General features: G+C 45.9%; 1 protein-coding gene across 1 annotated transcript in view; it reads left to right on the top strand.

Moving 5' to 3' along the window:
• The window catches only part of LOC310870403 (ephrin type-B receptor 1-B-like), a 231,594-nt gene that overhangs the window by 39,225 nt on the left and 168,838 nt on the right, over nucleotides 1–23,531 (top strand). Inside the window, exon 2 of the mRNA XM_083781609.1 lies at nucleotides 7,399–7,463. Coding sequence (XP_083637735.1) covers nucleotides 7,399–7,463 — 65 coding nt within the window. The remainder of the gene's footprint in view (nucleotides 1–7,398; nucleotides 7,464–23,531) is intronic.

Here is a 23,531-nt window from a genome sequence, read left to right as displayed (position 1 = left end):
CTGTCTGTCTGTCTGTCTGTCTGTCTGTCTGTCTGTCTGTCTGTCTGTCTGTCTGTCTGTCTGTCTGTCTGTCTCTCTGTATGTCTATCTGTGTCTGTCTGTCTGTCTGTCTCTCTCTTTCTCGCTCTCTATCTCTCTCTCTCTCTGTCTCTCTCTCTCTGTCTCTCTCTCTCTGTCTCTATCTCTCTCTGTCTCTGTCTCTCTCTGTCTCTCTCTCTGTCTCTCTCTCTCTCTGTCTCTCTCTCTCTCTCTCTCTCTCTCTCTCTCTCTCTCTCTGACACACACAGAGATGCTAATAGTCTGCTCTTTTATTTGATCACCCCCCCCCCCCCCAATCATAGTCATTCAGCAGTCAGGGGACTTTCGGTCACTGTGCTACCGCAATCACTCAATTTTTTTTAAAATAAAAACAAAAAGAGGACCAACACAGTCTGGCTTCCAGCTTGTGGAGATTGTCTCTCTCTCCTTGGGCTGGTGGATGTTCTGGGGCTTTGGGTGGGGGAGTGCATAGGGCGGGGGCTTTGGGTGGGGGAGTGCATATAGGGCGGGGGCTTTGGGTGGGGGAGTGCATATAGGGCGGGGGCTTTGGGTGGGGGAGTGCATAGGGCGGGGGCTTTGGGTGGGGGAGTGCATATAGGGCGGGGGCTTTGGGTGGGGGAGTGCATAGGGCGGGGGCTTTGGGTGGGGGAGTGCATATAGGGCGGGGGCTTTGGGTGGGGGAGTGCATAGGGCGGGGGCTTTGGGTGGGGGAGTGCATATAGGGCGGGGGCTTTGGGTGGGGGAGTGCATAGGGCGGGGGCTTTGGGTGGGGGAGTGCATAGGGCGGGGGCTTTGGGTGGGGGAGTGCATAGGGCGGGGGCTTTGGGTGGGGGAGTGCATAGGGCGGGGGCTTTGGGTGGGGGAGTGCATATAGGGCGGGGGCTTTGGGTGGGGGAGTAGTGCATAGGGCGGGGGCTTTGGGTGGGGGAGTGCATAGGGCGGGGGCTTTGGGTGGGGGAGTGCATATAGGGCGGGGGCTTTGGGTGGGGGAGTGCATAGGGCGGGGGCTTTGGTGGGGGAGTGCATATAGGGCGGGGGCTTTGGGTGGGGGAGTGCATATAGGGCGGGGGCTTTGGGTGGGGGAGTGCATAGGGCGGGGGCTTTGGGTGGGGGAGTGCATATAGGGCGGGGGCTTTGGGTGGGGGAGTGCATAGGGCGGGGGCTTTGGGTGGGGGAGTGCATAGGGCGGGGGCTTTGGGTGGGGGAGTGCATAGGGCGGGACGCGGGGGGCTAAGGGAAGATGTATGGAAACTGTGTTATGGTACTATGGGAGGGTGTGGGTTTCCAGGGAGAATTGTCTGCCGTATTGACCGAGAGGAGCTGGGGAGCTTCAGAAAGGGCCCTTTTGCACATGTTGTATCGACCGACGTACATACGGACGCGGCCACAAAGGGAGAAAATTGCCCCTGGCGGCACCACACACCTCCGTTCCCACCACCACCCCCACCACCCCCAGAATTAAACACACAGATAAAGCATCAAAGAGGAAAGGATGGATTGGACAACAGCGGGTCCGGCCGTTCTTTCTCCCGGCTGTATTATCTTTCAGTAGGTGTTCCTTTAGCCCATTCTGAACAGGCACCCATTTTGGTGTCAGCATCATGCTATGCTTTAGCTATTTAAAAATAGCAGACCTACAAGCTCATATCGCGCCACCGAGTGGCGCGATACGAGCTTGTAGGTCTGCTATTTTTTGAAAAATCGAAGAGCGACTGACATTTTTAGAATCTGATCTCAGGTCAGAATGGGTTCATCAGGAACAGTGTGTGTCCGGCGGAAACCTCGTATGAATCTGATCTCAGGTCAGAATGGGTTAGACCCCGATGGCGATGCCAGCGACATGCAATCATGCGTTGTCCCGCGTGATGTATTATGCGCTTGCCTGCTGACGTGTAATTGTGTGAAGAGGGCTGGCTTATCGATCTGGAACGCAAGCCCCCATCAATGTTTAATGCAGTCCCTCTGCGGCCCCTCCTCTCTCTCTCTCTCTCTCTCTCCAAACTGCCCACCATTAGGTATCGATCCCCCACTGGCCTGAGACGTGCATGCAGAGGGCTGCTAATGAGAAGCCAGAGCGTGGCCTTGAGGACCTTTGTGTTGGCGCCTCATCACCATGCAGTTTTTTGGGGCTGAGTCGGGGGGCCTTCCAGGTGCAGCGCTCCTCTGTGGACTCAGGACACTGTATTAGCCACTTAACCCATTCTGACCTGAGATCAGATTCATACGAGGTCTCCCACTGGACACGCACTGGTCTGATTAACCCATTCTGACCTGAGATCAGATTCAAAAAAATGTCAGTCGCTCTTCGATTAAAAAAAAAATAGCAGACCTACAAGCTCGTATCGCGCCACTCGGTGGCGCGATACGAGCTTGTAGATCTGCTATTTTTCAATAGCTAAAGCATGACATGATGCCGACACCAAAATGGGTTCCCGTTCAGAATGGGTTGTCCCCCAGTGGCCCTGACTTGGTCTGCTCCTTTTCTTCTTCCTCTATACTCCAAATATTTTCGCCAGTGATAGCCAATCTACAAGCTCACAATGTGTCACAATGCAACATGTTTTGAGCTTGTAGATCTGATATTTAGGGCGGAAGGTTCGCCCCCCAGAATAGAGAAACTATAGGGTGCATGTGGTTAACTTACAATTTTTTGCATACGTCTATTGCCTGTCCTTTGCAACGAGCATAGGATAAGGACAGGATAGGCTCCTGTATATAATTCAGATTAAATAATATCCCATGATGTAGCCGCATCATGTCCGCTTGGCCCTGTGGCGTGAATCCATTTACTGACGGCCACACTGTCACCTGCGAGCTATTGTTTCCCCCATAGATTTATGAGCCTGTGAGTGCGCGGTGAACAATGAGCTCTCCGCGTTTATCACTTTCCCACAGACTGAACTGCTAGTGAACCTGCTGTGTGTAATTTATCGACGCTCGCAGGTGGAGCTGACGTAGCAGAATCATGTTTTGAGCGCATGAGGGAAACCACTCCACTGAGCGTTGGGGACAAGCAGCACTCTCCATGTCCCCCCTGAAGGAAGAAAGAGACACAGTGAATGGAGAGCTGGACTTGTTGGGTCGGGGGGGGGGGGTGGGGTCAAGTCTAATTGTCGTCCGAATCGCGGTAGCCCCATGTGGAATAAACGGAGGAGGGCTTTTACGGTCAAAGCTGAGGAGTAAACCTATAGCGTGAAACCGCCAGGGGGCCACCAGACTGGGAGGAGAGGAAGATTATCGGTGTCCCGTCTATAGTCTACCTCAGATACAGCATGAGCACATTAATGAATCCCAGCAAAAATGATGCAATATGTAGGTTTCTTGTGTAAAATGGTCTGTGAAACATCCTCAATGCTCTTTGAGTGTGTACACTCTCAGAGACGACTCACAGAGTCAAACTAACACTGGGGATTTTGCTATGCAGTGCAAAGGAATCATCAATCCACAGTATGATGACGTTGATGAGACAGACAGACAGACAGACAGACAGACAGCTTTATTTACTGACACGTCATAGAAGGTAACACATTTATCTATTAATTAACCCATTCTGACCTGAGATCAGATTCATACGAGGTTTCCGCCGGACAAACACTGGGTCTGATGAACCCATTCTGACCTGAGATCAGATTCTAGAAATGTCAGTCGCTCTTCGATTTTTTTAAAAATAGCCGACCTACAAGCTCGTATCGCGCCACTCGGTGGCGCGATATGAGCTTGTAGATCTGCTATTTTTAAATAGCTAAAGCATAACATGATGCCGACACCAAAATGGGTGCCCGTTCAGAATGGGTTATTTACTGACACGTCATAGACTGTTATTCCAAAGGTAACACATTTATCTATTAATTAATCTATCAATAAAGGTAAAAAGCCAAAGACAAATCAAAAAAAGAAAGACATGTACAGACTACAGAGAACTCGTGACCATTCACCCGCCTGTTATTATTAGGATTTGTTGTCCGTCGAAATGCACTGATCCAAAAAAATAAATAAAATAAAGCTAAATAAATGAATGGAACATGATCAGAGAGAGAGAGTTGTGTTCAACTCCCCGCAGTGCCATCCAGCACAGAGCAGACAGGTGTGTGGCCACTGAGCAGTGTCCGTACAGACAGGTGTGTGAGTGGTGTGGCATGACGCCGATCACCCCCCGCTGCTGCTAATAACCATTTAGCATCCGCCATTTGCTCATCTGCTCTTCTGTCATTCATGCTAATGGTTGGGCTTAGACCACAGGACACAGCTGATGCTCGCCTCCCATGGGGCTCTGACCTTCTCTTCTGCCTCTCTCTCTCTCTCTCTCTCTGTCTCTGTCTCTCTCTCTCCTCTCTACCTCTGTCGGTCACCTTGTGCTACAGTTTTCTCTCCTCTCCTTTCCCTAAAAAGGAAGAAAGGAGAGGGGGAAAAAAAATCCTGTGTTTAAACGGCCCAGCGAATACCGGTGTGATTTGACTAAAGCCGCTGTGATTTCCCCAGAGGAAGGCCTGACGGTCCCCACAGTGCCAGACCAGCACTTAGAGCCTGTTTCACACTCCTCTCGCTTGCAGCTGACAGCAGTCAGGCAGGCTGGAGCTGGTTGGCTGGGCTGGCTGTGGGGAGCCGAGGCGGCGGAGGGAATGATCTGAAGGAAATTGAAATAGTCTGATGGAAGCCTGGTGTGAACAAAGCTGTCACTGTATAGAAGAACATGGGAGATTGGTCTCTGTGCTGCCTTCGCGCGCGCGCGCGTGTGTGTGTGTGTGAGACTGCGCACACACCTTTGATTGCGCAAAACACATCTGTACATTACAGTGTGTGTGTGTAATTGGCCCATGGACGGTTTTTCCACAGGAAGTGGACATTCAGGATGAAAGACATTCACTCCCTTTCCTGGCGGTATAGCTTGTCGCTCATCCTCTGTATACCATTTATTTTTTCACCCCTTAACCCATTCTGACCGGGCACCCATTTTGGTGTCAGCATCATGTTATGCTTTAGCTATTTAAAAATAGCAGATCTACAAGCTCATATCGCGCCACCGAGTGGCGCGATACGAGCTTGTAGGTCTGCTATTTTTTGAAAAATCGAAGAACGACTGACATTTTTAGAATCTGATCTCAGGTCAGAATGGGTTAATCACTAATCAGACCAGTGTGTGTCCGGCGGAAACCTCGTATGAATCTGATCTCAGGTCAGAATGGGTTAACCCTAACACCCCCTCCGACGGACGACACGCCTCGAGGGACTTTCAACACATCGCCGTGAGTTTGGCTAATATCCCAAGCCTATATATCGGCAGCTGTGGGCGTTTTTTGTTTTGTTGAGATGATGGAAGATTATTATAGGCCAGGAGGTTTCTGCCTTTTGCACGTCCGCTAGTTTTGTCTTTGCATTGAAGCGGGGGAGTGAGTTGTACCAAATCCCACAAGATAGTTGATGTTGTCTTTATAGCAGCCAGCCGTGTGGGCTGCTTGATAACGGATGACGTCCACACTGCCCAGGACACAACAACCACCGCACAGCGCTGTGTTTTTCACTCGTTCCGTACTTATGCTGGTGGTCGATCACTGGCCTTTATGACACAGCATTTACCCCACACCGTAAAAGCCTCTGAGTCTACGGATGGAACCAAAAGGGACCAGCCGGCATTCATTTGGTTCCATTTTGTACACTCGCAACACTCCGATTTGACTGTGTGTACTCTGTGGGCTCCAGCTCCTATTAGTGTAGTACGAGGCGTCAAAAAACAGCTATGAGAGTCCAAACTATGAGAAAATGACGGGGTTCAACATTTCCAGACCCCCCCACCCCGGTTCTGGGGGGGGGGGGGGGGGGGGGTCATCTATTTTGGGATATGTCCAGCTTTGAGGGTTTGTGTAAACACAGATATTGTGTAAAACACAAACATTGAAGACGAAGGATGAGGACGCAGATTGTGATTGGCCCGCGATGAGATGATGTATGATTAGAGCGCCCCTCACTTCCCACGGGTGTGATTTTATTGTATTTTTATCATCTCCACATACACAACAAACACATACAAGCAGGTGTACATACATGGGGGCTGTGTGGACACCAACAGATAGTGAAATATGCCCTGGTTTGCTCTCGCTAAGACGGAGGGCCGGAGGCAGATGATAAACTATCCGTTACAGGAGGAAAATTATGAATTTATCATGACACCTATAAGGAGGCTGCCATGTCAACTGGCTCATCAATCTGTGTGTGTGTGTGTGTGTGTGTGTGTGTGTGTGTGTGTGTGTGTGTGTGTGTGTGTGTGTGTGTGTGTGTGTGTGTGTGTGTGTGTGTGTGTGTGTGTGTGTGCTCGCGGCAAGAGAAGCCTTTGGCTCGTAGTAAATCTAGGCGTCACTTTTCTTTTCTTTTCTTACCTGGAGCAATATCAGGTTCCTCTCATTGTGCCAACGAGGCAGAGATTAATCAGACACAGGCCTGACAAACTCCTTGGGAGATCTGCCAAGCCTATTTGTCTACGGAGCTTCACAGAGGGCTTAGCAAGGCTGGAGGAAGAATGGAGGCCGAAAGATGACTGCAACGAATATGTCCTTTCATGTCCCTCTTTTTCACTGTAGTAGATAGTTGACAGACGGATGAAAGACCTAACTGGGTTTCTCACCATTTACAACAGATGTTGAGCTTAAAATATTCCTCGATCTTCTCACGCGCAATCGCGCATATACCAGGTTTTCCTCTGTGTAACATTGCCAGTGAATCAATTGCAATAGCAATGATTTTTCCAAAGAGAAATGTCTTTGTGTATTCTGTTAATATGGGTGGAGACCTTAGCATTGTGGACCCAACAACACGTGGATGTGTCCAGCGTTTGGCCTGCCTGCCCTATAGCCTTGGAGGGCTCCAACGTGACAGACAACTGTTGCTGGGAAACAAAGAGCACCACTCACACACACACACACCCATTAGACATGAGTATAGACAGTAGACACACATGCATGCATGCACACACACACACACACACACACACACACACACACACACACACACACACACAAAGCTCAGCAATTCAATTGCAGGCTGAGACAAGAGACCTTCAAACATTTCCTTCCAACAAAGTGCCATGGCTTTGTTCTTCTGGGGTGTCTCGTCTAGCAGAATGCTGCGGAGGAGATGGATGAGAAGTCGGGGGAAGGACTCGTCTCCTCTCTGTTCGTCAGCGATAGTGTCAAGTGCTCGTTGGACAGAAACGCCGGGGCTTAAATGCAGTTCAACTCGGTGGAATGACACTTTGAAACTAACCCCTTTCTCTCTGTTCTGCCAACCCCACCTCTCTCTCTCTCTCTCTCTCTCTCTCTCTCTCTCTCTCTCTCTCTCTCTCTCTCTCTCTCTCTCTCTGTGCTGCAGAGACAGTGATGGACACGCGGGTGGCCACAGCTGAACTCGGCTGGACGGCGTATCCAAACTCTGGGGTGAGTTGATTGCTGCCAAAGCACATGTGCACACACACACACACACACACACACACACACACACACACACACACACACACACACACGCATACTGCAGTTCCACTGTGTTCTACAATTATGGCAATTACGGTGCACTAACACAAAATGCAGTGTTTAACTTTCCGCCTCGCTTTTAGCCACTTAACCCATTATTAAAGACCTGAGGATCAGATTCTGCAAAAGCCTTCTCTAAATCAGTAGTTTGCACAAGATGTTTCAAAAAGGTTCATAAAAAGCAGATCAAAAAGAAGTTCACAGCGCTTGCGTGAATCGACACTTGCTGTGAGCTTTTTACATCTGCACATTTTTAAATGGCCAGCCCAAAAATCTAAAATGACATGATGTTTTTTTAAATTGACACTAATTAGCCTGCGGACCCTCATTAGAAAAGATGTGCCATAGACCCCCATAAGAGAAGATTTTTACAGCTCTAGCAGTGATTCTCAACCCGTTTAATTTCAAGGACTCCCAGTTTGACATGCATATTAGTCTACAGACCCCATTTAATGGCATTTCTATCTCTGGGACTCAAATTCATATCGTAGAATCAATGTTAACTCGGAGAGTGTACAAATGGAACTAAATGGTTCCAAACTATCATTTAGCTGGGGCCTCCAGGGGCCTACTATACTACCACCCTTAGTGGTAGTATAACGGGCACGATGGGGTTCATGTGGTTATGAACGTCTTATGGTCACTGTACTGACGTACAGACATTAGAGGTGGAATAACAGGTAGCTTGGTAAGGCAACAGACGGGCCGACAGACAGGAAGGCCCTTGCAGCCCCCCTGGGGGTTGGTGGGGGGGTATTATGGGTATTATTTTCTCGCCGTCCCTTTTCATAATTACTTAATGGCGTAATGGGGTCCACTTAAGCTGCAGAAGAGCTTACCTAAGTCCCGGTAAATGGATGCTAGGGGGGGGGTGGGGGGGGGGGGGACAACGCAGCTGTAATGATACTGTAATGATACATTTATGTGAAGGAAGTATTAGACTGAAACAAGAAAGGAGGAGCGGAGAGGAGGAACGGAGGAAACTCAGGTTATCAGTTATTTTGTTTCGTCGTTATAGGGAGACAATTTCACGACCAGGTTGCGTTCCTGCCCACCACCAGGAACCGTGCAGGTTCCTGGTGGCGGTGGGGAGGAAGTACATTTACTTAAGTACTGTACTTAAAATATTGAGGCAATTAGCCCTTCACTAAACCCCACCCCAAAAAGCGATTGTCCAATGCCAATCCAAATAGTTTAGCAACGGTTGCTATGCAGGTCAGGCTTTCTTCGCTGCTAACGTGCCTATTGGACAAGGATGGGTTGGGGAGGGACTTAGTGAAGGGCTAATTATACTTTACTTGAGTGTTTCCAATTTCCAACACTTTTACTTCTACTCCACTTCTACACCTCAGAGGGAAATATTGCACCTTTGCTTCACTACGTGTATTTGAAAACTTTAATTACTTGTTACTTTGATTATTATTACAAAACATACATTTAAACACTTCAGCCCTACATACATTTCAGCCATTTGAAAATAGCAGATCTGCGAGCTCACACTGCGTCACATCGCGGCGCATTGTGAGCTTGTTGTAGATCTGCTATTTTATTTTATCTTTCATGCATTTGAAAACTTTAAATGGCACATGATTCTGCATATACTCTCTACTTTGGTACATTTTGATGCCAATGCATACTTTTACTCAAGTACATGTTTTACTTTGACCTAGTATTGAGTACTTTTGTCCAGCAGTGCTGTTCAGCGGGGAGTGGACCTATAGGAGAGGTTGATGGCGTGGCGTATTTCCTTACTGTCTGCTGTAAAGAAGCATCTGGCGACTTTAACCCATTCTACCGGGCACCCATTTTGGTGTTAGCATCATGTTATGCTTTATCTATTGAAAAATAGCAGATCTACAAGCTCATATCGCGCCACCGAGTGGCGCGATACGAGCTTGTAGGTCTGCTATTTTTTGAAAAATCGAAGAACGACTGACATTTTTTAGAATCTGATCTCAGGTCAGAATGGGTTCATCAGACCAGTGTGTGTCCGGCGGAAACCTCGTATGAATCTGATCTCAGGTCAGAATGGGTTAAGTGTATCAGAGCGGACACGTGGTTGTCTATAGACACTCTTTCCTAGACCAAACAGTGGCGCAGCCAGCAGTGACGGGCACTATACACATAGTGGAACTGACATATTACGACTACATTTGACTGGGGAGATGAAAAATGAATAGGAAATTATTTAGAGTGTTCAGGTCTGGCCTCACACACATTAAAAGGATGCGGGGGAAAACTGCAGAGTCCGCGAAATGGTAACAACGTTGCCACTTGGGGTTTTTTCTTTTTTTTTACCTCGTCGAAAACCCTTGTGTCGGAAAAGAAAGCTTGTCCTACTAAACTAACCAGGCTTTTAATGGCCAACGCGTGAATTCAAAGCTGTTCCGCTCAGCGCAGTCACTCAATGAAAAGCGTTGCATGTACTGCGCCCGCGTCTCCTTACATAATGCAGGGTGAATCATGCAGTCGAAGACAGTCAAAGGAGGCCAGTGGTTGTAACCGGCACGGTTCTGGCTCCTTGGCTCTTTATGAGGCGTTTTACATGCATGCGCTGCACTGTAAGGTTCAGAGGCTCTTTAATGCTCCGAGGAGGAGCATGGCTTCGCCATGTGTGGCTGACACTCTAATTTAGAGAGGGCACGAACAAATGAGAAGAGGCTAAATGATGCTCTTGTCCTCCGGAATAGCAGCCTTCTAAGAATATACTGTACTATATTACCCTTGGGTGCAAATGCATACATAGGTGTGTGTGTGTGTGTGTGTGTGTGTGTGTGTGTGTGTGTGTGCGTGTGCGTGTGTGTGTGTGTGCGCATAATCCAGGGACATCTCCAGCCATGTGTTAAATAAATTCATCACCTGGGTTTGCCGGCTCATTTTCAACTGAAGTTGGAAAGAATACAAAACTAGATGGATCACCCGGGCAGCATAAGCCAGTCGATACTGTATTTGTTTTTTTATTACATTCAGATCTTGATCTTTGGTCTTTGTGAATATATCTGGCTATGGGTCGGTACTGTATATGATAAAGAGAATGAGTAACTGCTCTGGGGGACAAAATAGTCCTGTTTGGATTTTCTGACAGTTTGGACACTGAGCCAAAAGCAAAGTGTGATTTATTATTATAAATAAGGATACATTTAACTAAGCAAACATTGGCATGGTATGTGTTGACTGTGTGTAAAGTATGGTGTGAATAGACAACCACATCTACATGGGAATAGTGAGAGTCAGAGAGGAACGAGGACTGCTCTTTAAAACCCCTTTTGGTGTTTTAAACAGTATTATGTTATAATTTAGCTATTGAAAAATAGCAGATCTACAAGCTCATAGCGCGCAAGCTTGTAGGTCTGCTATTTTTGAAAAATCATGAACATGTGGTGCAAAGCTTTGAATATATACTATTTCAGAGCGAACGTTTTTAACTCAAATCTTTGCTTCTGGGAGGTGGTCCCTGAAACAACACATTTTCAGATGGGGGTCAGCGGCCAATTTCATATATTTTTGGGGGTCCTTGTCCTTGACATGAAATATCGAAAACCACTGATATAGAAACATGAGGTTTTTCAGAAAGAAATGACATTTAAGGCCTAAATGGGTTAAACCCTTAAAGCACTGCCAGGCCTACAGGTGCTCAAGGTCAGACCAAGGTTATTATAGCTTATTTTTCCAGTTTTCATTCGTTTTTATTTTTATTTTGTTTTCAATTTCAGTTCCGTTCCGTTCCGTTGTAGGAGAAAACCTTCGCACACCCAGAAATAGGGCCTGAGGAAGGGTCCGGAAGGACCGAAAACGTTGCTTCATTAAATAAGACAATACTCATGTGCCGAGCAGATATACACAGTGTGCAGGTGTACCTTATTGCTTTCATGAATTTCAGTTCCGTAAAAAGACTACTAGTTAGTAAAATTTTGATAGATTAGTTAGTTTTCAGTTTTATTAGAGTATAGGGTCATTCACACTGAGTAAAGTGGATGCCAGAGTTCACACTGACTATAAAATGTTAAAATGGTGAACGATATAGTTATAATTATAGTATGTTGTGCGAATGGTACTTTAGTGTTAGTTTTAGTCAAGCTAAGAAAAATTGTGAAAATAACAAACCTCCAAGCTCACAACATCAGTGATGAGTTGTGAGCTTGTAGATACGCTATTTTGAAGGTCTTGTATTTGGGCATAAACTAAAGCCTGCAGAGCTAAAGAGAAATATTGGAGGACAAGATTTCATATCCACCAAAAATATTAGACCCGTGTACCCAAAATATCGACAAAGACAAATACATTTTCTCTTTGATTTGATTGAGTTTTAGTTATTTTGTGTAATAATAGAGTTTCACTTAGTTATTAGTTTTTTTGTATAGCTTTGTTATTTAACTGCAATGGCCCTGGGTCACAGCAGATGGCTCTGTCCACAAGGCACCTAGAACAGAATCCAAAGAAAGGACAAACACTGTCGGAAAGTGGGAAGGCCATCAACACATGCTGCTGACGAGCCTCACCCTCTGGGTATGCATGCCTTGGGCCGCTGAAGGTCGCTAGCTGTGTCCTGCCCCATTTTAATTGGTTCCTTTGCACCCAGATAAACACCTGAATTTCACCACATCATCCCCGACAACCATGTTCAACAGCCGAGTGTCATCTATAATTCCTTTCGGCAGTGAAGTCGCTCAAGGTGACATTTTCAGTGCTGGTGGTGGCATTGTAGTTTGTGCAGCTACAGTACTATAGGGCTGATGACAGTTATCAGCCCTAGGGCAGAGAGGCTTATCACCCTCCCTGTCCTTTAACCCATTCTGACCGGGCACCCATTTTGGTGTCAGCATCATGTTATGCTTTAGCTATTTAAAAATAGCAGATCTACAAGCTCATATCGCGCCACCGAGTGGCGCGATACGAGCTTGTAGGTCTGCTATTTTTTTTTAAATCGAAGAGCGACTGACATTTTTAGAATCTGATCTCAGGTCAGAATGGGTTCATCAGACCAGTGTGTGTCCGGCGGAAACCTCGTATGAATCTGATCTCAGGTCAGAATGGGTTAACGACTCACACAATTGTGATAAATACCAGTATATTGTTGCTGTCGGGTGGAAACCAAAATTGTTCCTTTTTTATTGTTAAAAAAAAACATTTAGAAATACTGAAAATAGCCGTTTGTGTGAAAATGAGGACATGTCTAATTCAGTATTTCTTCATTGTTAGTTCAGTAAGTAATTGATAAATCACCCTGAATGGGTTTATTTTTGCAATATTGGTCCCTTCATGGTCACTGTTTATAACCCAGCACACATGGCTATTTACTAGATAGATCAATAAAAAAGATTTTATTGATTTAAAAATGAAAAACGGATTCTATTGTGCATGCATGAAAATGAAAGCGATATTACCGCTTGCAGCCGTAATGAAAAAGATGCTTTTATTTATACACAATAAATAAATACCAACTTATTTTGACCTGCAAGAGGTCTTCTTCAGGGAATGAAGACCTCTTGCCAGGTCGAAACTCTCTTTATAAATAATTAAATGTGTTGTATCGTGGCTACGAGCAGTTTGTTTGTTTGCCTGAAACTGCATGTATAACCACAACAACAACAACCTGTAGCCTTATGATATATATATATATATATATATATATATATATATATATATATATATACTGTATATATGCCTTATAATTCATGTAAACCCTTTAAAACCAGGAAAGCTTCAGTGTCATTTTAAATTATAACCACTTACTGTATGACCACCATTACTTTATACTTTTTAAACTCAAATCTTTGCTTCTGGGGGTCCCTGGAAGGAAACATTGTTATATGGGGGTCCGCGACCAAATCCATATCATTTTGGGGGTCCTTGACATGAAAACGTTTGAGATCCACTATTAACCCATTCTGACCTGAGATCAGATTCATACGATGGTTTCCACTGGACACACACTGGTCTGATGAACCCATTCTGACCTGAGATCAGATTCTAAAAATGTCAGTCGCTCTTCGATTTTTCAAAAATAGCAGACCTACAAGCTCGTATCGCGCCACTCGGTGGCGCGATATGAGCTTGTAGATCTGCTATTTTTAAATAGCTAAAGCATAACATGATGCCGACACAAATGGATGCCCGGTCAGAATGGGATAAAGCAAACGTACGTTTTTTCAGAAATAATAACTTGATTTAGCAGACATTATTCAGCCTCAGGTCTTTATCTTTTAAAATGAAGCAGGATGGAGTCGACAGAACCTTGTATTGTTCTATATTGTAAAGCTGCCATTGAGGACAAAGGCTAATGTCACACAGAGCGAACACTGTCTGCATTTGTACAGTGAGTGGAAAACAAACAATAACACCATTAACAGTGATCTGTCAAATATCTCCATCCATGGCAGGTTATACTGTATTCAGCACATGCACTGTTAGAGACCACAATTATGCTTGTCGCCATGCGTGTGTTACAGTAGTAAGTGCGTTCGTGCGTTAATGAATGCGTACACAGGCATACAGTACACCTAAAAATATATTTGACACTTTTTATTTGGTAAATAAAAATAGACATTTACAGAGTGATACCAGGGTGCTAACGTGTTGTAAAAAAGGCCATTTTGCAGCTATGAATACCGGTGGGCCTTGGAGACTCTGACTTGCCCTTTGGCGTGCCCTGTGGGCAAACCACTGGTTTATCCCATTCTGACCTGAGATCAGATTCATACGAGGTTTCCGCCGGACACACACTGTGTCTGATTAACCCATTCTGACCTGAGATCAGATTCTAAAAATGTCAGTCGCTCTTCGATTTTTCAAAAATAGCAGACCTACAAGCTCGTATCGCGCCACTCGGTGGCGCGATATGAGCTTGTAGATCTGCTATTTTTAAATAGCTAAAGCATGACATGATGCTGACACCAAAATGGGTGCCCGGTCAGAATGGGTTATGCATGGTTTCATCTATATTTCATATTTATCACGCACAGCGGTTACAATGCTCACAGCCGAATCCCTACCGTACTGCTCCCACAAGAGCTGAGCCTTTTCCGCCAAATTACCATTTGTTGCAGTAAAAAAAGGCTCTCAAAGACTTTGATGCATATCTGTGCCTGAATCGCATTCATTCCTGATGGCACTAAATGTGTGTCATTTGCAGTGTCCTTATTTTCAGGGTAGGGAGATTTTATCACATTTATCACTGCCTTTTTAAAGAGGCTCCAAGTTGTGTTTATGTGAGTGGTTCTCAAACTGGGGTCCAGGGACCCTACATGGTTCCTTGAGGGGGTTCCAAACGGGTTACAGGTCTGTAACTCAGAGCGTACAGACGGAACCAAATGGACCCTTACGGGCTCATTTGGTTCCATTCGTACACTCAGAGTTATGGGGGTCTGTGAAATAAAATAAAGATTTATGAGAACCACTATTTTATGTGATTAATTGGAAACTGCTCTTAGGTGCTGTGCCTAGCTTCTCCTCCTTGCAGAGGACAAAAAAACTAATCATACCGACAACCTACCAAAGTAGGTATAGAGACCACTACGCTGCTTTTTCCACCGACTCGTTCAGTTTGGCAAAGCCTCAGGCGTTTAGGAGGCTGTAGTCAGTGTTGAATGTGTTTTTTTATTTTAGTTAGGTCCTGTTGTATGGGGTTCACACCATAGACTGTAAAAAATATATGGACAAAGCGTTCCCCGGGTCTAACATGGACGTAAAATGAAGCCTGTAATTCTATGGTAATTCCTGATCTTATTTCTAGATCCGTTTTGGCCCAGCTGGCCATTGGCTGGCTCCGTTTTGGCCCAGCTGGCCATTGGCTGGCCCAGACAACGAGGCGGGACTTCCCCCCTTCTTCTCCGTTGGTTTTTATTTTGACTCGAGTGGGAGGGGAATCCCGATCATAGACTGTAACGGTAGCCACGCCCCTCAGAACATACGCGACTTTATGGTCATTTATTTTATAAATGGGACCATAATTTTCCAAAAAGAATATTATGACATTAGAAATGAGACTTTAAACTAGTGACTGGAAGCAGAAAGTATTCATGACCATGTTTATTAAGGTAATGCAGTCTAGGTGAAGTTGGGCCCAAATACATGGACTTCTATGGGGCTATGGGTTTTTTTTTGGGTCCAGTGACAGCGCCACAACAGGCCATTATATGAACTTTCAGGAGTTTCAGGCTTCACAAAATATCTGTCTGACTGCCCCCCTGGTTCACACACACATGGAGAGAGAGAGAGAGAGAGAGATAGAGACAGATCTGCTGCAGGCAGAACACGCTTACTCACTGGAGGAACTTGCGGCACAGCTCAGCTGTCTTGACCTTGTTGCTGGTGGAGGTTTTTTTTGCTTCTTTCTTGCTGCACACATTTGTGTGTTCGTGTGAGCAGGAGCCGCTGTGTGCCGATCAGCTCAAGGCTATATTACATACAGCATAAGACAGGAGGCAAGGTCTTACAGTACATGTACATGCACTCACACAGACATACTGTATGCACTTCACATCCCTCTCTCTCTCTCACTCTCTCTCTCACTCTCTCTCTCCCCAACATACACATACAGACACCCACCTGCACGTTAGATATTCAGCAGAGAAAGGGAAAAGCCTAGTTTTGACATTGCTAGAGCTGGATTCCTCCAGATTTGCAGTGAGGGAGAGTTTAGGTTGCGGTGATGTCAGACACGGCGGGTGTTTGCTGGTTGAACCCCGAGGCCTAGAGCTGAATGCTTTATTCCAGTTGCACAGTTAAACCGGGACCTCGGTGTAATTGGATTAAGCAGCCTTGACATAGATGGACTGTATCCCACCTCTGACTCTCTATATCCCGTCTTAGATAATGAATGTATTGAACGTGAATGCACGGCCCATTCGCGGAGCTCGCGGTGGGGGTTCCAAACAGGGCAGTTGCCACCCAGTAGCAGTCACATTTAAATTCAAATGCTGTTCGTTCTCTTATTATGCACCACTTCTCCAACTCTCCAAGCGGTTTATGTGACTCGCATTTTACAGAGACGTTTTCATCCCTTGCAAATATACCTTCATTCAACCTGGTGTCCTCGCTTTGGTCATAAATGGCGAACATCTTCGAAAACCTTTTTCTTTTAGGTTATGTTTTCCTCTTCCCCAAAATAGCGATAACGGCAAGTCTACTATTTCACAACGCATTGCATTGCAACTCCACACATCAGCTGCATGCTTTACGATAGCAATGTCCACCCTCTAAAATTCCCCTAAAATTACGCCTTTTAGATCCAAATAGCCATGAGGTTTTAGTGCTGCCGTAACACGCCTTGGCGTTCACAAAGTTGTTTGTTTGATCATAGCACGAAGACATACTTTACAGACAATGCTGAACTGGCCGCTGTTTAACTTATCTGACCTTGTCTGACAGCTAAGCGATCTTTCTTGATGTGTATTTGTGTGAGTGTGTGCGTGTGTGCGTGCGCGACGGTGTGTGAGACATGCATGCATAAAGCGAAAAGGAATGCACATGCACACACTAGTGTATTGTCTTACGTTGTAATTTGACACGGCCCATTAATTTCCTTGCGACGCCTACTCCACGGTCCACGGCCAAGAATTTGTACGGACTTGTTGGAAGTGTTCGCGTGCGCGAGCGACCTGAAGGGTTAATTTTGATGGAAGACAGAAGTAGCATCATTAGTTCCAGTGAAGATAAAGTCAAGGGCATGCGGGGGTCGTACACATGTGGACATGAGCCTGAGTTATATGCTTGGCTGTGCAGTGCACCGTGTTGCACACCACAAATAGCCGATATACCACTCAGAACGTGGCGCAATGTGATTACATTGTGAGCTTGTAGATCAGCTATTTTTGCTGCGCGACACTGGTATGCAAGCGAGTTATACAATGCGAACTGACTGCATGTGTTTGCACACTCACATATATGTTGTACAGTACGACGTACAACAGTATGTTTAGATTAGAATATTGGTGGTTGTGGGTTCTTTGGGCTTGTTTATAAAGCGTAATTTAGCTTTTTTTGGGCATGCTGTCTAATGTTGATTAAACCAGTGTTTCTCAAACATTTTTATGTCGGGGACCCCCCCTACATGATTAGTGTATTTCAAATGTTTCTAATCTATTCCAAATATTTCACCTTTTATTTCAAAGATCTTTTGAGAAATGTCGCATTGCTTGGCATTGAGACACGTTTGTGAGCTTGTAGATGCAGAGCTGCTATTTCCACAAGGCAAGGACGGATGTGCCCCCGCATTGTGCTCGCTGCATTCACACGTTATTCTCACTTATTTGCAATGATTGCTTCCCTCTTGTTTAGTCTTTCATCCAGTAGATCCTCTGTCACCCTGCGTTCTCTCCCTTTCAACATGTTCAGGGTTTCTGCTCCTATTCTCCTCCATCACTGTGAGTCAGTCTCTCTCCGTCTTAGCTCTACACACACACACACACACACACACACACACACACACGTGCGCGCGCACACGCACACACATGCACGCGTGCACATGCAGTACAGAAAAGAAAGCGCTCGGCGATGATGAATAAAACATAGAGTCCCAGATAGGCGAGTACCCTCAGACCTTGTCACTCAGCCATGTGACACAGCAGGTACGAGTGATAATGTCAAACACTCGCGCGTGTGTGCGCGCACACACGTAAACGCACGTGTGTACATGTGCACCACACATGCACGTACGGCACACAAGGACTGGGGGAGGGGCATTTTTTTTTTATCTAAGGAGCAACGGGACGATGGAACGAAGCAACATTTTCCCTTAGAACTGAGGAAGAGGAGCAAGGAGTGGAAGGCTGATTCCTGGCCTGCGTGCGTGCGTGCGTGCGTGCGTGTGCACAAGCGCAGAAAAAAAGTGGAGGGGGCCGGACGTGGGGAGGGAGGTGATGGAGACTAGAGGGGGGGGGGGGTGGGCGTATTAGAGTGGGCACAAGAGGCTAGGGTGAAAGGCGGTGGAGGGTTTCAGGAAGGGGATGGGGGGGGGGGGGGGGGGGGGGTTGGCGTGAGGGATTATTAGGGCCTCTCGGAGTGAGAGGGGCCGATTGTGTGTGAAGAAAAGGCAGAGCGTGGCCCCCGCATTAGCGCGGCCGCCGTGGTTTTTGCGTGTGAAAGACGGGAGTCTAGGTTAACTCATGTGACTCCTGGAGGTCGCAGACAGAGCTGGCTTATAGGGCACGGAGCTCAGGCGGGTTTGTGTGTGTGTGTGTGTGTGGGTGGGTGTGTGTGTGTGGGTGGGTGTGTGTGTGTGTGTGTGTGGCGGGGGTGTAGGGTCTGGGGTCACGGGGGCGGTAGGTGCTACAGAAAGAGAGAGAGAGAGAGGAGTGTGGGGGACAATGGTGGTCGTTGAATTAAGGAGCGGGGGGGCAGGTGTTTAGGGAGACTGCAATGAATGCAAGTCTCATCCACAGTACGGTCACTATGACTGCCCGGACGGTGTAGTATAGGGTTAATAGGGTAGGACATTGAGGCTGTCGTAGTATAGGGTTAATAGGGTAGGACACTGAGGATGGTGTAGTATAAGGTTAATAGGGTAGGACATTGAGGATGGTGTAGTATAGGGTTAATAGGGTAGGACACTGAGGACGGTGTAGTATAGGGTTAATAGGGTAGGACATTGAGGCTGGTGTAGTATAGGGTTAATAGGGTAGGACATTGAGGCTGGTGTAGTATAGGGTTAATAGGGTAGGACATTGAGGCTGGTGTAGTATAGGGTTAATAGGGTAGGACACTGAGGATGGTGTAGTATAGGGTTAATAGGGTAGGACATTGAGGCTGGTGTAGTATAGGGTTAATAGGGTAGGACATTGAGGCTGGTGTAGTATAGGGTTAATAGGGTAGGACATTGAGGCTGGTGTAGTATAGGGTTAATAGGGTAGGACACTGATGCTGGTGTAGTATAGGGTTAATAGGGTAGGACATTGAGGCTGGTGTAGTATAGGGTTAATAGGGTAGGACATTGAGGCTGGTGTAGTATAGGGTTAATAGGGTAGGACATTGAGGCTGGTGTAGTATAGGGTTAATAGGGTAGGACACTGAGGCTGGTGTAGTATAGGGTTAATAGGGTAGGACACTGAGGATGGTGTAGTATGCATGCGCGAAGAGCAAGGAGCATGGTGCAGAAGGAGAGGCCAAATCTGGCCAAAAATTGATCTCGTTTGATATCAATGAAAATGCGCTCTAGCGGTTCGTCGGTTGGATTAGTTATGATGTTCCCACACGTACGGTCGCACGGTCTAAATGGGTTAACACATTTAGTACAGGAAGTGCCTTCAAAATAAAGGCTATAGAGTGCCAGAGTTGTCTGATCGCTTTTACTTTGAAAGCCATGAAACAGGAAACACTTGCCTAAAAAAGTTGACTTTACAAAGGGACCTCACATCCCCGATCATCTTAATATATTGTTTTACGCTCCAAAAAACGTTCATATTTTGCGGGAGAGACGGATGAGGAGCAGAAATGAAGCGCCAGCATATCGATCCATTCATCACCACGGAGAGCGCCCTGGATTAGGAGATACGAGTCATTCTTTCCGCCGCGCTAACATGGGAGTCAATGACAAGCTAATAGTTGCACTGAGCGTTAGCATACGGCAAGCGAAAAGCGAAATGCCAAAAAAAATAATAGGAAAAATTCGGAATATTCTTATCTCGCCCCGCGTCGCTGGGACGTCGCTAGGACGTCCTCACACGTCAATAGTACTAATATTTCGGGGTCCTTATGATGTTCTCAGACGTCCTATGTACAGAATCTGTTAAGGAACCCGCCCAAGTAACCAGAGTGTCGCTGGTCCTCACTTTGAGAACCCCTCAAATAAACTGTGTGCAATACCACACAACGATTTCTTAATTAATTTGCGGAATCCATAAGGAACCGGTTAAACTCCTAAAGGATCCCAACCCGTGGCGTGTCCAGCGAGGGGGCGCTGACCCGGTCAGCCGGGTGTCCGTGTGCGCTCAGCGATTCCTGAAGAACGCCGAGACAGAGAAACGGACCCCGGCCAGACCATCTGGCCATCTGCTGAGCAGACTCATACGGCTTAATTATTAACACACACACACACACACACACACACACACACACACACACACACACACACACACACACACACACACACACACACACACACACACAGTAGATACTATCCACCTGACAGATGGATAGACAGGTATAGGAACAGCCGACGACGGACGTACAGAGGCATGGAATGAGGGAAAAATAAGATAAATGGGAAGAGGCAAAAGATAGAGGGAGGCTTAATACAGTGCACTGCACAGATAGAGAGAGAGGGCGAGAGATAGAGATGAACACTGCACAGATAGAGAGAGAGGGCGAGAGACAGAGATGAACACTGCACAGATAGAGAGAGAGGGCGAGAGATAGAGATGAACACTGCACAGATAGAGAGAGAGGGCGAGAGATAGAGATGAACACTGCACAGATAGAGAGAGAGGGCGAGAGATAGAGATGAACACTGCACAGATAGAGAGAGAGAGGGCGAGAGATAGAGATGAACTTTGACTCCCAAGCTGTAACCCAAATGGAACAAGGAGAGAAAAATGCTTCAACATTCGCACACGTGCTCGCACGCACACACACATGCACGCACACACACACACATGCACGCACACACACCACACACACCATATACTGTTTACCAGCGATGGCAGAGCTTTTTCCTGTGATTTAGGTGTAGCCACTAGCCAGACTGATGTATTTCCACTGAGTGCAGACATCATCATTTCTATCCAGAATAAGGACACAAAATCACCCACGTCATAACTCACGTGTGTATGTGAGTGTGCACCGCGCGCGAGTATCTGTGCGCTTGTGTGTGTTCGTGCATCTCTCTCTCTCTCTCTCTCTGCAAAGCACTTGAATGGAGGCACCAAAAAGGCAACACTTTTTGAATGGCGTACTTTGATTCATGATAAAAAACATAATTGACAAAAGGAATTAACTATCAGACTTTGCAGATTATGCCACGCTCAAACTCTTAATCTGTGTGAGCCTTTGGGAATTAGTTGCTCAGAATGCTGTTTCATATACATTAGCTTGTCAACAAGCACTGAGTGCCATCCTCCAGTCCTATCAGCTTGTAGGGGAGCTTACTTAACACAATCCCCGGCAGGATTAATTAGATAATTATTAGTATATGCCAGGATATCGCCCCGTTCGTTCAACCCTTATTTTGAAGATCCGAAACACTGCGACCGGATGTCAACTTAATGGTGTGTGTGTGTGTGTTGTCTCGACCGGTTGTTCTCTGGCTGGAGCATGAGAAGTACAGCCCGGCGCCATCACTGTGGCCACTATAGGCTCCGTGCAATATAAGCCTTGTTTTGACCAGAAATGCCGAAAGCGTGCATGCACGTTGAAGACGGCGCAGTCCAGTCTTATGGCTAACAACAGATAGCCATCCAAAGCTAATTGTGAGTAGCCTTTCTAGTAGATCGGATCAAACACATTTATACTTGTGACTGAGTTAACGTAGCCTACTGTATGTATGTTGCCGGTGTCGCTTGTGTTTTGGCGGGCATTGGGTTAATTGCTTCACAGACGAGCTGTCCTCACAAACCTATGGCCAGTGGTCGAAAAAGTACTCAAATGTTTTACTTAAGTAAAAATATCAATTCCATTACAAGTAAAAGTCCTGAATAAAAAATCTACTTGAGAAAAAGTACAAAAGTGTAGCAGAATGTCTCATTTCAAGTTTTCAAAGCTCACAATGCGTTGCGTCGCGATTCGCCATGTATTGTGAGCTTGTATATCAGCTTTTTTCAAATGACCTAACTAACTATAGTAACTAAAGTGTTCTAATTGTAGTGGAGTAAAAGTACAATATTTGCCTCAGAGGTAATGGAGTAGAAGTAAAAGTACTGTATTGGAAATACTCAAGTAAGGTACAAATACCTCAAAATTGCACTTAAGTACAGTACTTAAGTAAAGTACATGTACTTTCCTCCACTGGCAACGTCTGACAAACGATCCACTCTGGTCTTCCTGAAGCACTCGCTGTCTTGGCACAGGCAGCGCTTATCTTCTGTTGGAACGGTCGCCTCTTTTGAAGTTCAAGTTGGAGATTCTTGTTGCTGCTTCTGCAGTTTGGCTGATTCCACCTCGTCCGGCAGTTTGGCGCTTTGATGCAGCTGTTGGTTGTTACTGGGGCCAGCACATGATCCGTCCTGTTTGGCGCTTTGGTGCTTGTTATCTGAGGGAGCGATGACTTCCACAGCCACTTTGGAAATGACAAATAATAGGCCCGTCAGTCACATATAATCACAATTATTTTTGCATAACCGTTTCCATGTTGAACAACGTTCAAATATAAAAAAAAGAGCATAAATAGCAGATCGACAAGGTTGTTGACCAGCTATTTATTTTTTCATTCAAGTATAAATGTATTGACCCATTTTGACCTGAGATCAGATTCTACAAATGTCTTCTACATCCTGACAGTTTTCTGAAAAAAGCTATGTTTCTATGTCAGTGGTTCTTCGATTTTTCAAAAATAGCAGACCTACATACAAGCTCGTAGCTTGTAGATCTGCTATTTTTCAATAGCTAAAGCATAACATACAATACCAAAAGGGGTTCCCGCCCCAAAATGGGTTAAAGATGCCAGTCATGCATTTCCATGTATAATTAAGTAAAAAAGTTAAATATATACCAAAACAGTGTTAACAGGGAATATTATAGAATATATGAAATATATGAGTAGAGTAAGATATATGCGTAATACATATAGGGTTAGCATGCATGGTTAGAATAAATGGAATGTGGTATCGTTAAAATAGCTGCAGATATAGTAAAGATCCATACTGTACATGGCATAAAGCAATATAACTGTAACAGTTCTATAACGGGGACCTTTGTGTGTGTGTGTATCGTCTCACATAGAGGTATAAGGGCATCATGTGGCAGCATATATGAGACAATTCACTGTAATCATAACTGTATAGGCAGCAGCTTGAGTACAGCTGAAGCAGAGTGCCCCCACACAGT

The sequence above is a fragment of the Protomyctophum parallelum genome, assembly GCF_964188405.1.
Source record: "Protomyctophum parallelum genome assembly, chromosome: 14".
Classification (NCBI taxonomy): Eukaryota; Metazoa; Chordata; class Actinopteri; order Myctophiformes; family Myctophidae; genus Protomyctophum; species Protomyctophum parallelum.
Note: the sequence above shows the minus strand (reverse complement) of the source record. Positions and strands in the feature narration are given on the sequence as shown.